The sequence below is a fragment of the Temnothorax longispinosus genome, chromosome 1 (assembly GCF_030848805.1).
Source record: "Temnothorax longispinosus isolate EJ_2023e chromosome 1, Tlon_JGU_v1, whole genome shotgun sequence".
Classification (NCBI taxonomy): Eukaryota; Metazoa; Arthropoda; class Insecta; order Hymenoptera; family Formicidae; genus Temnothorax; species Temnothorax longispinosus.
This window is the reverse complement of record NC_092358.1, coordinates 6,334,106-6,347,715: the sequence shown is the minus strand read 5'-3', so window position 1 is coordinate 6,347,715 and position 13,610 is coordinate 6,334,106. Positions and strand designations below refer to the sequence as shown.

General features: G+C 44.7%; 1 protein-coding gene across 2 annotated transcripts in view; it reads right to left on the bottom strand.

Annotated features, from left to right (window-relative positions):
• The window catches only part of LOC139824198 (uncharacterized), a 47,782-nt gene that overhangs the window by 8,752 nt on the left and 25,420 nt on the right, over positions 1 to 13,610 (bottom strand). For both annotated transcript variants that reach the window (XM_071796700.1, XM_071796697.1), the window contains exons 10-11: positions 7,659 to 13,203; positions 6,089 to 6,550 (exon numbers count right to left, since the gene is read on the bottom strand). In XM_071796700.1, the coding sequence (XP_071652801.1) occupies positions 6,089 to 6,550; positions 7,659 to 13,203 (6,007 nt within the window). The remainder of the gene's footprint in view (positions 1 to 6,088; positions 6,551 to 7,658; positions 13,204 to 13,610) is intronic.

Here is a 13,610-nt window from a genome sequence, read left to right as displayed (position 1 = left end):
AACGAAAGCCTTTCGTTACATTTAATTGTACTGTATCGCAATATCATCACGCACTATTATTATGTAACGCTTAATTATGCTAGTTAATTAAATTTTTAATTATATTCCTAGATATACAACATATATTATAAGTTCACCTTGCCTCCCCTCTAATTAGCTTTCTAGAAAATTAGCATATTTGTCGTACTATGAAACTTAATTTGTCGCAGATCCTGTCGTTAAAATTAAGATTGAGCCTTACAGACACTCCCGCGTGTTCGTGTCCCACGCGATATCTCACTGATGAAGAGGGTTAATTAAATCACTCGATCCCCTCCCAAGCGCGAGTAATCACGCGTCTGTCTCTCGTCAGTGTAATTTCGCCACTTCGAATTGTCTCTCTCTCTCTCTCCCCGCGAATTTGATCACGCTTCCTCCCGTTCCCACCGCGCGGAAAACGCAGCGCGCCCGTTACTCGGTTGAAAACCACCGTATTCGTGCACGCACGTGAACACCGTATCCGGGACATAGTACTACGCACCGAGAGCGTGGGCGAAAGTTCTTGGCTGTACCTCGCCTGACGCGCGAGAACTCAGTTTCCAGTTTCAGCGGCCGATTAAGCGAATTATCCGTTAGCCGCGATAAACGTGATACGAACGGGATCGCAGAAGAAATTGTATAATTGACGAATAAATATGTAATTATATTTTTCCAGGTCTTTCCAGTACGTCAATCGCGTTCTCGTAGTATGTAATTAAATTTCTATATAGCTGTATTTCTGTCAGATGTTACTTTTTAATAAACGTCAGAATTCTCTCGGAGTGTCTTTATTATGCGTTCGGCACACAATAAAGCCGCTTCCGTTTCACTTGCGTTATCGCTTGTCTTTCTTTTTTTACACTATCGATTCCCACTCCGTTTACCTTTCCTTTAGAAAACGCTATTGCGCGTATCCGCGAGTAATTAAATTACTCACTACCGGAGTTATTCGCTATAATCGTGGAAGGAAATACGTATGTGTCAGTATGCAGTAGCCCGCATTGGATTCGCAATTATCGAATTACTCTATCGAAGCGTGGATATTGCTGTGATAAATCAATATCAAAAGAGTTGTTTCTACGCGATATAGGCAGTACATAGCATAAATTTTATCAACCAGAATTATTTTCAGCAGCTTTATCATTTATGAAGACCGTAATTAATTTTTCAGACAGTCTTTCCATTTCTTATATTAATTATTTTTAATATATATATATATATTTTATATATATATATATATATTTAAATAAAACTCTTAATAAATACACATTCATTTTTTCTTTCTTTAAAAATCTTGTAGAACAAAAATTGGTAACAAAAAACAATATTTATGGAAAATTAATCTTCTTTCTTTCGTACCAGAATTTCTTTTTACGCAATGCGCTGATCAAAGCAATATATTCACACGAATTTATTAATATATCGAAGAATGTAGATCGAAGCGGATTGTAATCTTAGAAATCTGAAAGATGTAGTGCGATGGGTAAAGGCACGTCCTGCTTCATGGATGTCCACGAAGCAAAGAACCGTTCTAGTAATCGTGCAAAAAGCTCGACACGCATTCCAAAACGCGCGGCGACATAGTTCAACGACATTCTTGACTCTCTTAACGCCAGCTTGACTCTTTTCACAATCAATGTCATTTTTTTAAACGAATCCTGGCTCTTGACGAGAGAATTTTCTTTTACATTTTATATATTCTATTGATGTCGAAAAAAAGCTCTCAAGAAATATAAAAAAATTAGAAATTTTTTTGAGCTTGATATTTATTAAACTACTTTCATTATAATGTAGCCTAATTCTCGGACATCCCGTATATGTTTGCTGTTAGTTGGAGAACTTTGTCATGCGGAGAAAACGAAATAAACTCGAATATCCTGCACCGCTTGCGGCACGAAATGCTGATTTAAGAGTCGCAATAGTCCTTATTCGCGTGAAAAATTGATCTGGTTTAAAGCAGTATAACGATGATCGTAGGTGAATACGGCATACAGCATTGCAATATCTGCGATGTCGAGCGTAAACCTGTCGCCGACACCGACTGATCTCTAACGAGCAAAAAAGGATGAACGAGTCTATGGCGAACGGAGTGCGGAGTTTCGCGACTCGGAAGTCGTAAATGTGCCATACGTACGACGCGGCGAATGTGTTGTAAAAGGCATATGGTAGTATCACGGATGCCATATTGATGTGATCTTAAAATTCGGGAAGGGATTTCTAGAGTTTCTTTAGAAAGTTTAGAGAGAGAGAGAAAGAGATGAAATATTTTAATTGAATCATTTAATTTTAGATAATTGGAAAGCTGAAAGAAAATTTACAAATATTAATCTCTCTCTCCTTTAAATGTATCTAATTTGTATCTAATTTTATGCGCATTATTTATAAGAAATTGTTAAGACAAAATGATGTTAACAAATTTTTCTATGTCAATCGATTTGATCGGAGTGCATTTTTTATCAAGCTCGGGCTCGACTTTGCTCCAGTAAGCTGCGAATCGATTAACGGATGTATGTAATACTAGGTAATACTGTATATTAAAGAGAACCATCGAAGTAACGGTGAAGAACGTAAGTAGGTGGCAACAATTTATTTCAATATTTAATTATAGAAAGATTTTTAACCCAACAGATATTTAGTTTAGAATTTAACTTACTTAACGACATTAAATTCTATTTTGAACAGAGGATGAAAATTAGAGAAAGTTTCACACGTGAGAGAGATCGTTCGGTGATGAAATGTTGTGTAAAGGATTTGGAGATTTTATCCCCGAGCCACGAGTTAAAGGGTGGTTGGGTTTCCTCCGTTATCGATCCGCGAGGGGCGCAGCTGAAAACGGGAGTGGCAAGGACCTTAATTTCATTAGATACTATCCATGAACGGCAAAAATTGAATTTTATCGGAGTGAAGTTAATCTGATGCGTTAATATAGATAATTGGTGAGTTTGAAAGAATACTGATAAAAAAGTTGTCTTATAAACAGCTATTTGTTGTAGCTTTAAATGGAAGTATATAACAGATATATTAAATATTTAATATGTTGTACCATTTCAAAAGTATATATATATATAATTAATATAAAACTCTTTTATTTATCATGATATTATAATCATATCAAAAATATGATGTAATTTTATTGTAGCTTTAAATGTTATATGTTCAGATTAAAAGACTATATTAAAACTAGATGTATTAAAAGAAAGAGATTAATGTTTGTCATAAGAACATAATTTTTTTTTAGCGAAAAGTACAAAACAACGTTTTTAACGGCACCTAAAGTTGCAACTGGTTCTTTCTAACCACCGGCTTTTTAGCTACGATAACTCGTTATGTAGGCGGGAAAAACACAAGGTAGATTTATTATCGGGAGACATTCACATTCAAAGTAGACTGGGTTAACGCTCGGTAAACGTTGCGATATATTTCGCTGATCGATAAACCGACAAAATACATAGGTGCATGCAGCACGAAAGCATTCGGGCCGTTTTGTTCAATTTGCACAGGTGCATAAATATACTCGCGAAAATATCTATTACACGTAAACTCTGTAAATAAAGTGAAAACTGAGGAAAAAAAAATAAACCAAATGCGTTACAAATGAGCGAACTTGCGACGTTATTGCTCGCACGAATGTTGCTTTTACGACGTCGCGCGTTATGAGAGTAACGGGGCGAAAGGTTTTCTCAACAATACGCACACGCGGAGTGTGTGTAGAGAGTGAGGAGTGGCCCCTGCGTGGCATTATCGATTGTCACGCTGGGGAGCTGCGGGGTGCACGGCAGGGATGTCGGAGAAAAGAAGGGAAACCTCGTAATAAAGCAGTTGCACCTGTTACACACGAGCGAGCACCTGAACGAACGTGCCGCATTATCGCGGTGTTCTACTTGTCGCGCATAAAAACGCGCACGTTCTGCGCCGCAGAAACGAACGGCGCACGGATTTTTCCGCGTTTTTTGCGAAAAAAAAAGAAGAGAGACGAGTGCGTATTTTCCGTACTTGAGGAACGGGAAGATGCGAGTTCAGAAGAATCATCTGTCTTCGGAAAAAGGTTCTCTCTGATCGCAGATTTTCCAGAAAAATGTATATAGGCGCACAGTTTCAGATATATAGTAAAAACAATTATGGAACAAATAAATGGATACAAGAGCATGGGTGAAAGCAATCCAGTTGAAAATTGCCTGCAATTAACGTCCATTTAACGTAAAATTTAGCTCGAAAGATTTTTATATAAAAAAAAATAAATTGTTTTTGTATCAAATCGTAGTTATTTTTTATTGTAGTATAAACTGTCTGCGTTATTGTATTATTTTTTAAATAACCGTATTTGAAAGTATTTTAGATTCAACCTGCTTTATAATGTATTAATTAAAGCGCGCTTTTCGATTGCATATATATTTTAAAGCGCGAGTAGTTTCAAATGTACTATTCCCTGCCTCTCGGCAAATTTGTTGTATTTAAAAGTTGAATTCTTTTTTATAAAAGTTTTCCCGCGAGTCATTTATTGATTTTATAGATATATATCTTCGATACATATTTTTTTCTGACGTGTTATGAAATCTGTTTTCTATTCTCTTCTTTTTTCCGACAGAGATATATATAACATTATTGGCGGAAAGATAAAAGGTACTTTCTTATAAAGGTTGCGTGTCATGATCGTGTTTTATAGTCAAGTCAGGAAAACACTTTGGTGTCCAGAAAATGAAACTTTACGGCGCATGACGCAACGGATAATCATGACATAATCGTAATTGAATTAATTGAATTTATGCCAGAGAAAAGGCAAATGTAACGAAGATGTAAGGAGGTATCGGAGAGTTAGCTTAGAATTGTTATTACACCGAATTTCACGCGATGAGTAGCACGCTTTCGCAACGTTGTCCCGCTTTTCGCAGCGTTTTACGCCTTCGGCGAAGACGACAAAAGAATTTGCCACTACTCGGATTGCTCAAGTTTACAGATAAAAGTCACGTTCGCTCTCGCACATGTAAAATATAAGTATCCACAGAGCGGTTTCTCTACCTTTCTCACGATCAGATTGTTCAACGGTACGTTCTTGAAGTAACAATAAAGCGATTCCTTTTTAAAATTTTCAGAAAGATTAATTTTTGCTGTAATAAACTTTAAGCATCGTAAGATTTTATCTTTATAACTATACGAAGCGTAAATTTTTTCGAAAAAGAAACGTCACACGTAAATTCAGCCAATAAGCTGAGCTTAGATAAAATTTATGATTACTGAGAAGTTACGCGTTTTGAATTTCCGCGAACTTTTCCGTTCCCCGTGTTCATCTACGAAGAAATCTAGAAATGGTTTCTCTTTTGCCATGCGTTCTTCTTTCCGACGACGCACGCTATAATTTCATATTTACACTTAATCATTTGCATGGTGCGCGCCACGTGCGCGTGACGATGGCGGCCGCCTAATTTATCACGCGGGAATCACACGTATACCCGCCGACCGAATTTCCTTTCATCCACGCGCGCTTTCTCTTTGTCTCTTAAAACTTAGTCTACAGATTTAATCGTGAGAGATATACGTTCTCTATCGTTTGTGGATTTTATACAATAAAAAATTAATTTCATAAAACGTTACACGTAATAAAATATAAAATAAATAATAATCGTATCATTACGCCATATAATGAGATTTAAAACTGTAGAATATTTGATAATTATAAGAACGGTACCAAAAATCACCCACTTTCTCTCATTATAAAGTTCAGATCCTCCATTAAAGTTACAAGACCTTTTTCCAAAGTTTCACGGGGAAAGTTCGTAGAAATATTACAAAAGTTATTTAATTATTTATCTAACAATAAGAGTCTAAGTAAAAGGTAAAATAAAATCTTCAATATATAATATACAAGAGACTGCGAGAGCTCTACTCAAAATATCACATTTTCTTCTTACGTATTTATATCCTCTTTAAATTAAAAGAAGAATAATAAGACAATAATGTATAAAAGTTGAAATGAAGATGTAATGAGAAATAATAGTCGATATTTATTTATTAGGATTTAACCTTTGGTATAATCTGCGCACAACCGTTTAAAAAAAAGATATCTGTGACTCACCTGACGTGAGCGACATCGCCTGCTGCCTCCTCGACCTCGAGTTTTCCCGCTTGCTGGTGGCCGATTGCGAGCCGGAAACTTGCAGGCCCGGTGCGCTGACGGCGCGTTTGGGTCCGCCGCCGATCGCGCCGGGCCCGATGTTGCTGTTCCTGGCGAAGCCGGGCGGCCGATACCGAGCGGACTTGACGCCGCTGTGCTGCGGCAGGAAGTGGTAGACGCTGTGCGCCTTGTGCATCGGTGACGAGGTCGACGTCGCCGCCGCGGCCGACGGCGATGACGATGACGACGACGACGACGACGTCGTCGTCGTCAGGCCGGTCGGCGCGCTCGGCGCGGGTAATCGCGGCAGGGAATTGGTAGCTGCACTGATGGCGGATTGCATGCCACGTGGTAGAGTCGTCGCTCGTGATTCTCCACCGTATTCCAACTCGTCCTCGGTATCCTCGTCGCCGGCCGATGCACCTGCACGATAATTAACAATCGTACTCTTGTCGGATAATGTTGATGATGCTGACGCACTTGAAAGTGCAACAAGCAATGTCATCATTTTCTAACGTGAAGGATGAATGGCTTCCGAGCAATTTGCATGATTATATTACGGATACAATTTAGATACGAGCTATCTGCAATTTCATTAGGTATATAACTTTGTATATGCATACATGTATATTGATATCTACTATTTGCGTACAATGCCGTCCCATTTCATTTAGTCTATTGGAAATATTAATTTATTGGTATTCGTAAGTCATGTACGCATCAACGTGCATGGAAATTATTCATAAGTATTACGCATTCATGAGATACCATTCATTGATAATTCTGATGACGAAATCGGAGAAAAATGATTTCTAAGTATAGACAAAATACTATTAAACATCGAGTGATTTCCTTCTCGTTCTTCTTATATGTGTATTGAAAATTATCGCAGATTTCAATAATTCGATTTTAATTCGTTTATAATGAGTTCTACGCCGGTGAAATATTTTATTAATTCGAATTTGATAAATACATGCAATAATAATTTAATAAATAACTCATAAAATATGCAAAGAATATAATTAGTACTCCCCTTCATTATTTTATTAATCTATTTAATTTCTATAACTCTACTGTTTATAACCAACAAATAATATTGTTTTTGCTTGTTATGGAACTAAGTAAAACAGAATCGGAATCGCGTGCGGCATAAAAACACACAAACAAGGCGCGGAGTTGCTTTCACGCTTCCTAATTCCGACTTAATTCACCAATATAAGTACAATTACATTAGACCTGCCGCTGCGTGCGCCCGTTCACTCTATTCATTCCGTATAAAATACAACCCCATTATCGGGACCGATCTGGCTGTAACGTGCGCAGTCCGCGCCGTGGCGTAATTGCGGAAGAGGAACGCTCGAACAACCCGCGGGATTGCTCCCAGCCGGTGCGAGGCAAAATCAGGCTGTAACGCCAATTACCGCCGTTTCCGCGATGTAATACGATCCGCGGGAGATCACTCCGCGTGCAGGAGCGCACACCACATCCATTCATTCACACATATGCAGAGATAGTCACGCTCGTGGCTCACCTGACTCCCCTCTGGTGTTAGCGTCGGGAACGGAAGATCTCCTCCTGTTGCTCCAGATCCTTTCCTCGACGGAGCCGCCGCCGGAACCGCCGGTCCCGGCCCCGCTTCCGCCACCGATCGAACCGCAACTCCTCACCCTGTCCAATTGCTCCCTGGAGAAGCTCTTCGGATTGAACAGCAGATCGCCGGCGCTGCGCCGCTTCGCGGCCAGGGCACTCGCACTCGCACTAACACTACCACCACCACTGACATCACCGGAACACGCTAACAGGCTCAGTTTCGTCCTCGAGTCGGCGGCCATCAGGGTGGACTCGAAGCTGCCGCGCCAAGAGAACCTCTCGTAGTCACTGGCTTCTCGTTCCTCTCCTTCCTGACCGGCGGTGACCGCCGGGTGGCTGTTGATCAGCAACAGGGGGTCGTGAGACTTCGACCTCGGTAGCTGCAAATGCGCTGACGAGGGCGCATTGGTGGAGTCGGATGTCGAGTCATCGTCTTCGGTGGTGGACGCCGAAGAGGGAGTCCGATGATGCTGAGAATACCGTCGCCAAGTGGTGGAGTGTTGATGCGCCGCCGGTCCGCCTTCCGAGACTTCGTGCATCAATGCTACCAGTCGGCTGCCGATGTGATGCATCACCTTGGCGATCAGCGGCGGGCTACTGTGCGGCGTGGAGTTCGCGTCCGAACTCACGTTGTCACCGGCCATCTTCGTGAAGCTCTGCACTAGTTTTTGATAGACGAAAGCGGTGTCCCTACCCAGACAGGGCGCGGGTTGCATCGCGGAACCTGGCCCCGGTCCTTTCATCTGCTCTCTCTCCTTATCCGATAGAGTCGCGTCACCGCCAGCGGCAGTGGTGTCGAATTTGCTGATGATCTGTTGACAGCTCTGCGAGATCTGTTCCTGCAAGGCCGATCTGCGACCTCCAGCGGTGCCTTCGAGATCGGAGCTGGTGTAATCCGAGCTGTCGTAGGAATCCGACCACGTGTCTTCCGAGCTGAGGTACTCAACGATCTCTCGCACTTGCTCGTCGCGTATCCCCGGCACCGTCTTCATCAACCGCGTCAGCTCGTTCTCAAAGTACACCAATTGCGGCGGTTTGGTGCGATTCTGGACGCAGAGTCGCGCTTTCGAGGCATAACCCGGCAACCGAGGACTCGGCGCCGGCGAGACGCCGCCGGAATTCGCGCTGGTCGCGTTCTGTCCCTGACCGTTCGAGTTGGCCACCATCGTCTTGAAGAACTGCCGCATTTTCGACATCATGAGATTCGTCTCCTCGTCGCTGGACCAGTTGTTGAAGCTGTCCTTGCGCGACAGCGAGGCGTTCGCCAGATGCGGTAAACTCGTGTGATTTACCGGGTGTTTCGTCAGGTTGTTCTTGCCCACTGCTCCTTCCTTGGTAGCACTCTGATTCGCATCCTGAGGATACTCCGAGGTCTTGCTAATCGAGCGATCTTTGCCGGCTTCTTGATTCACCTCGATGCCGCTCGTTTGATTTTCGTCCGGCAATTTTTGATGCTGAAGAAGATCGTCACAGCTGCCGACGAAGCCCGAATCCCGCGATTGTTGCTTCGATCGTTGACCGTCGTTCGAATTCATCGAAACTGAGTTTCTTGACGAATCCATTTGCGAGGACGAGGCTGCGTTCAGTGCATTACTGTTATTTGTAAGAGTGGACGGCGAGGTGGACGAAGATAAAACGGACTCCGGTTGCGGAGTCTTCGCTCGGTCCGAGTCCTCGGAATTCATCGCCTCGTTCTCGTTTTCCATCACGACTTCGCTCATCAGTGCCATTTCTCTGCTGGGTTCCGGCGTCTTGTTCCGATCGTCTGGCACGCGTGGACTTTGAGTTCCCAGATTTCGCGGCTTTTTCTTCTTGCGTTTTACCGTGTCGAACTGACCATCCGTGCCAAATACAGCGGTCTGCCCGTCTTCGGTACCGTCAGTCTCTGTCGAGGAACCTTCAGACTGAGTTTCCTGCACGTCCTGATTAAGGCTCAAATCTTGAAGCGAATTTTGCGAGCTCAGGTTCTGCGAGCTCTGTGTGAGAGCCAACAAATTGTCCAGAGAAGAACTGTGAGATCTGCCTGTACCTCTCGCGCGCACTAGTTTCTTCCTTCTTTGCGCTTCCGGACTTGGTCTGCCCTCGGAATCGCTTCCTACTGAACCGTCGGAATCTCTTCTATCTTGATCGAAGCCGAGGAATTCTGATAGATAGTACTTTTCTAGTCTGGAAGAGTTTAGGAAACCGTCACTGTTACTCGACCTGTCCTGGTTTTGACCGCTGCCGTTAGCCTCGTCCTGGCCGAGCGACTCCAATCCCTCGGAATAAATCGACGAGGTTTCCGACAAGCTGTCGACCTCGCGCGAGCCGAAACTGGAGCTATTTCCATCGCCTCCCAGTCCGAAGAAGAAATATTTTTCTAATTCTGAAGCGGAAGGTGGTCGCGGCTTTTTCGAGGGACTTCCCGCGGCCAAACTCGGCTCTGTTTCACTCTCCTCGCAGGATTCCTCGACAATAGTATGCAAGGTGAAGTCGATCGCCTGCCTGCGATATCCTCTGAGCTCTTCTTCACGATCGCCGAAGTTATTAGCTTCATCTTCGGAACTTTCTTCCGTGGCAGTGGTCGCGCCCGGCTCGTCTTCATCGTGGGATACTTCTTCCACCCAGGAATCATCATCGGCCAGACCTTCCTCGAGTATAATGACGCCACCAGTACCCGAATTGTCATCGCTAGATGACTGCGACGAGACACGTTGCGCACTTTCACGATAATCCGATACCGAATGATCCTTCGACATGTCATTCTCCGCATTCTCCTGTCGACAATTGAGCGGCTTCGGCACGTTCTTCACGGACACGTCGTCGCTTTCACTAGCGCTACCGACACTCAACCCACTATCCACTTCAGGCTCGGCTGATTGATGACTCGCCGTGACGGCGGATACCGCGACCGCGGCTGGCAGTCTCTTCACCATCAGCGGCTTCCGCGGAGCGTTTTTACGATGAAGCTGTGGCTCGCTCGCCGCCTCCAACGCCAGCTGGAAGTAGCCAGCCAGGCCTCCCTGGCTTCCAGCCGAATGGATCTCATCCGGTTGCAGCAGCGTCGTGGTGTCCGACGTAACGACACTCACCGGCTGGTACGACGCTTCCTGAGTAATCATCACGAGGCTTCTGTACTTATTGTTGCCGCCGCTGGTATTGTTACCGCTGTTGTGCTGGGCTGGGTCTCTAGCGAGGTCCTTGGCCGACGCTTGGCCGTCAGCTGGGAATCCATTCTCCTGCCGAGTGCACGGGCGTCGCTCGACTGAGCGAAACCGTGTCGCGTCCCCCTCCTCGGAGCATTCACCACTACCACTAACACCGTTACCATCACCATTTCCTCCCACCTGAGCGGCGATCTTGCCTCTCACCGGGCCGTCATGCGCAATGTCCACCTTGCTGCCGTCGCCGTCTTGCTCCTCCGCGCTCCTCATCATCTCCGAGATCCTGCTGGTTGATATCGCGTCGCCCACGTCGGCTTGTGCTCGCTCCTCGCCCGCCGCTGCCACCGTCGGGTCGTTGTCTCCTGGCCCGCCATCTTGACCGCCGCCGCCGCGACGACACGTAACGGAGCGGTAGCCCTCGTCGTCGTCTTCGTCTTCGTCGTCGTCATTGTCGTCCTTCGCGCCGATCATCGACTCTATCGACGACCTCCCGCTGATCGGTCTCTCGGACTGCACGCTCCGTTTGACGCCGCTCTTCGTCATCGTCGGACTTGTTTTGTCATCACGATTACCACGAAGAAGATAACCGTTCTCCTTAATGCTCCTCGAACTATCTTCCGTTTTCTTCTTGCCGATTTGGTATAGTAATTCGTCGTTGATCGCGGCGACCTCGTTGCTGCAGTAATTGAAGGATGAATCGATCGGAGTCACCTCGTATTCGTGAAGCTCGTCACTGCTCACCTCGCTGCCCGTGGTGTTGCTCTCGTTGCTGGTGCAGCTGTCAGTAGATGCGTCGGCTATGACGTCGACGTTCGAACGAACTGCCTCCGATAAACGCTGCTTATCTCCTTGCTTGTCGTAATCGTTCGTTGTGTTCGATCGCGCAATCTGCTCGCTATCAGAAACTCTAAGTTTGTCGACGTCGATCTCTTCAGAAGCTGAAATTTCGGAGGAAACTCCCGAAATTTCGAGAGAATCTGGTACGATGGTCGAATCCCAGGCGTCGCTCGAGGGTGACTTTGGACTTTCAATCAGACCATCCTGCAAAATCTCCTTTGATGTATTCACAGCTTCGGAGCAGATTTTCGGGACAGGTTTTCCGTCTATTTTCAAAACAGCTACAGGTAGTTCGATACTATCGGGATCGAGCATCTTGATGGACTTCAATTCGATTCGATTATCAGAACAACCATTATCGTCTGCGAGATATAGCTCTTCAGGAATCGATCGATGTTGTAGGAGAAGAGGAAGTCGTTTATCATCATTATCACTTTCGGTCTTCTTATTGCGACTTCTTCGTTTATCAGTCATATTAGTAACAGGTTTGTCCAATAATTTATCATCACTTTTAAGCTGTTCATTGTTGATATAAGTCTTGAAATGCTTTTTAGGTTCTTCTAGTTCGTTCTTGTTTGCCTCCTGTTCATTCTGCACGAGAACATCTTCGTTCAATAGCCTCACGTGTTGCAACACCACCGGCTCTTCTTCAGGAATCGCAGTGACGCGTTTCAAGGTCACGCCGCCTTCCGCTGCGGAATCCGAATCCTCTTCATTGTCCTCGATATCGTTGTCGCTGGTGAGCGAATCGTCGTTCACCACGAACACCTTGGAGAATCTGTGCGAGCCGGAATCCTCTTCCAGATCGCTGCTGTCAGCCGACGATCTTCCGGACGAGCTGCCCGAGTCCTCTCGCGAATGCTGATACATTCCTTGCGCGCTTCTCTCAACGGATGACGATAACGAATCTTCACAAGTGACTTCTTCGTTCCCTTCTATTCTTTCCGTCTCTTCTTCACCTTTCTTGCATTCCGCTTCAGTGTTTTTCGTTTCTTCGGCTTTCTTTCTATTCTTCGTGGCGGAAGAACCAGACTCGCTGATGTCCTTCGCCGACAAGTTCTCCTCCTTCCTGAGTTCCTCAGTCTTCGACACGACGTTCGCCTCGTCTCTTACATCCTGACCTATTTGAGGAGGCTCGAGATTCGTCGACGGGATCGTTACTGTCTCAGTTATCGGACCGTACAATCTCGGGGTCAACACTTGATCGGGCGGGCGGAAGGTGCAGGTGGTCGGATCGAAGGCGCAGGCGAGCCGCGGGTCCAGACGCGCGCCATGAAGGGGCTGGTTGAATCGAGGATGCCAAGCGAACCAAGGTGCCGCCGGGTCACCTCGTAACCTCAGAGTTCCCGGCTCGGCGTGACCATCGCCGCGACTTATCATCGATGACGCAGCCGCCGCAAAATCGCCGGTCCACAGGGCGGCCGGTACCGGCACCGGATACGGGACCGGGACCGGTATGGGTACCGGCACCGGAAGCACGTTCGCGCTTCGGGAACCGCCGCAGGCCTGGATAGAACGACACGATAATGGCGACATTCTTTATCTTGAAAAGAATATCTTAATTTTTTTCTATCTTTTATTTCTCACAAAATTTCGTAATTTATTATTACACGCGTGCCTTAAGTTTTCTTTCATTGAATAAATACGTTTTTATCTCTACACTTAATTTAATCCAAAATTGATAATTTTATTTTATTCCTTTAATTTATCGCTATAGTTTTCATTTATATGTTTTATTTTCTTATAATTATTAAATCTTAAATGATGCGTAAATTTAAAAATTTAAATATATCAATTAAATCTTTTGTTTTCCATAAATTTGTTCCACTTATAGTAAGCGTAAATAGAAAAATGGGTTAACAACTCGACAGCTTACAATGACAATTCACTGCAAAGCGCTTATCGATCGGTAT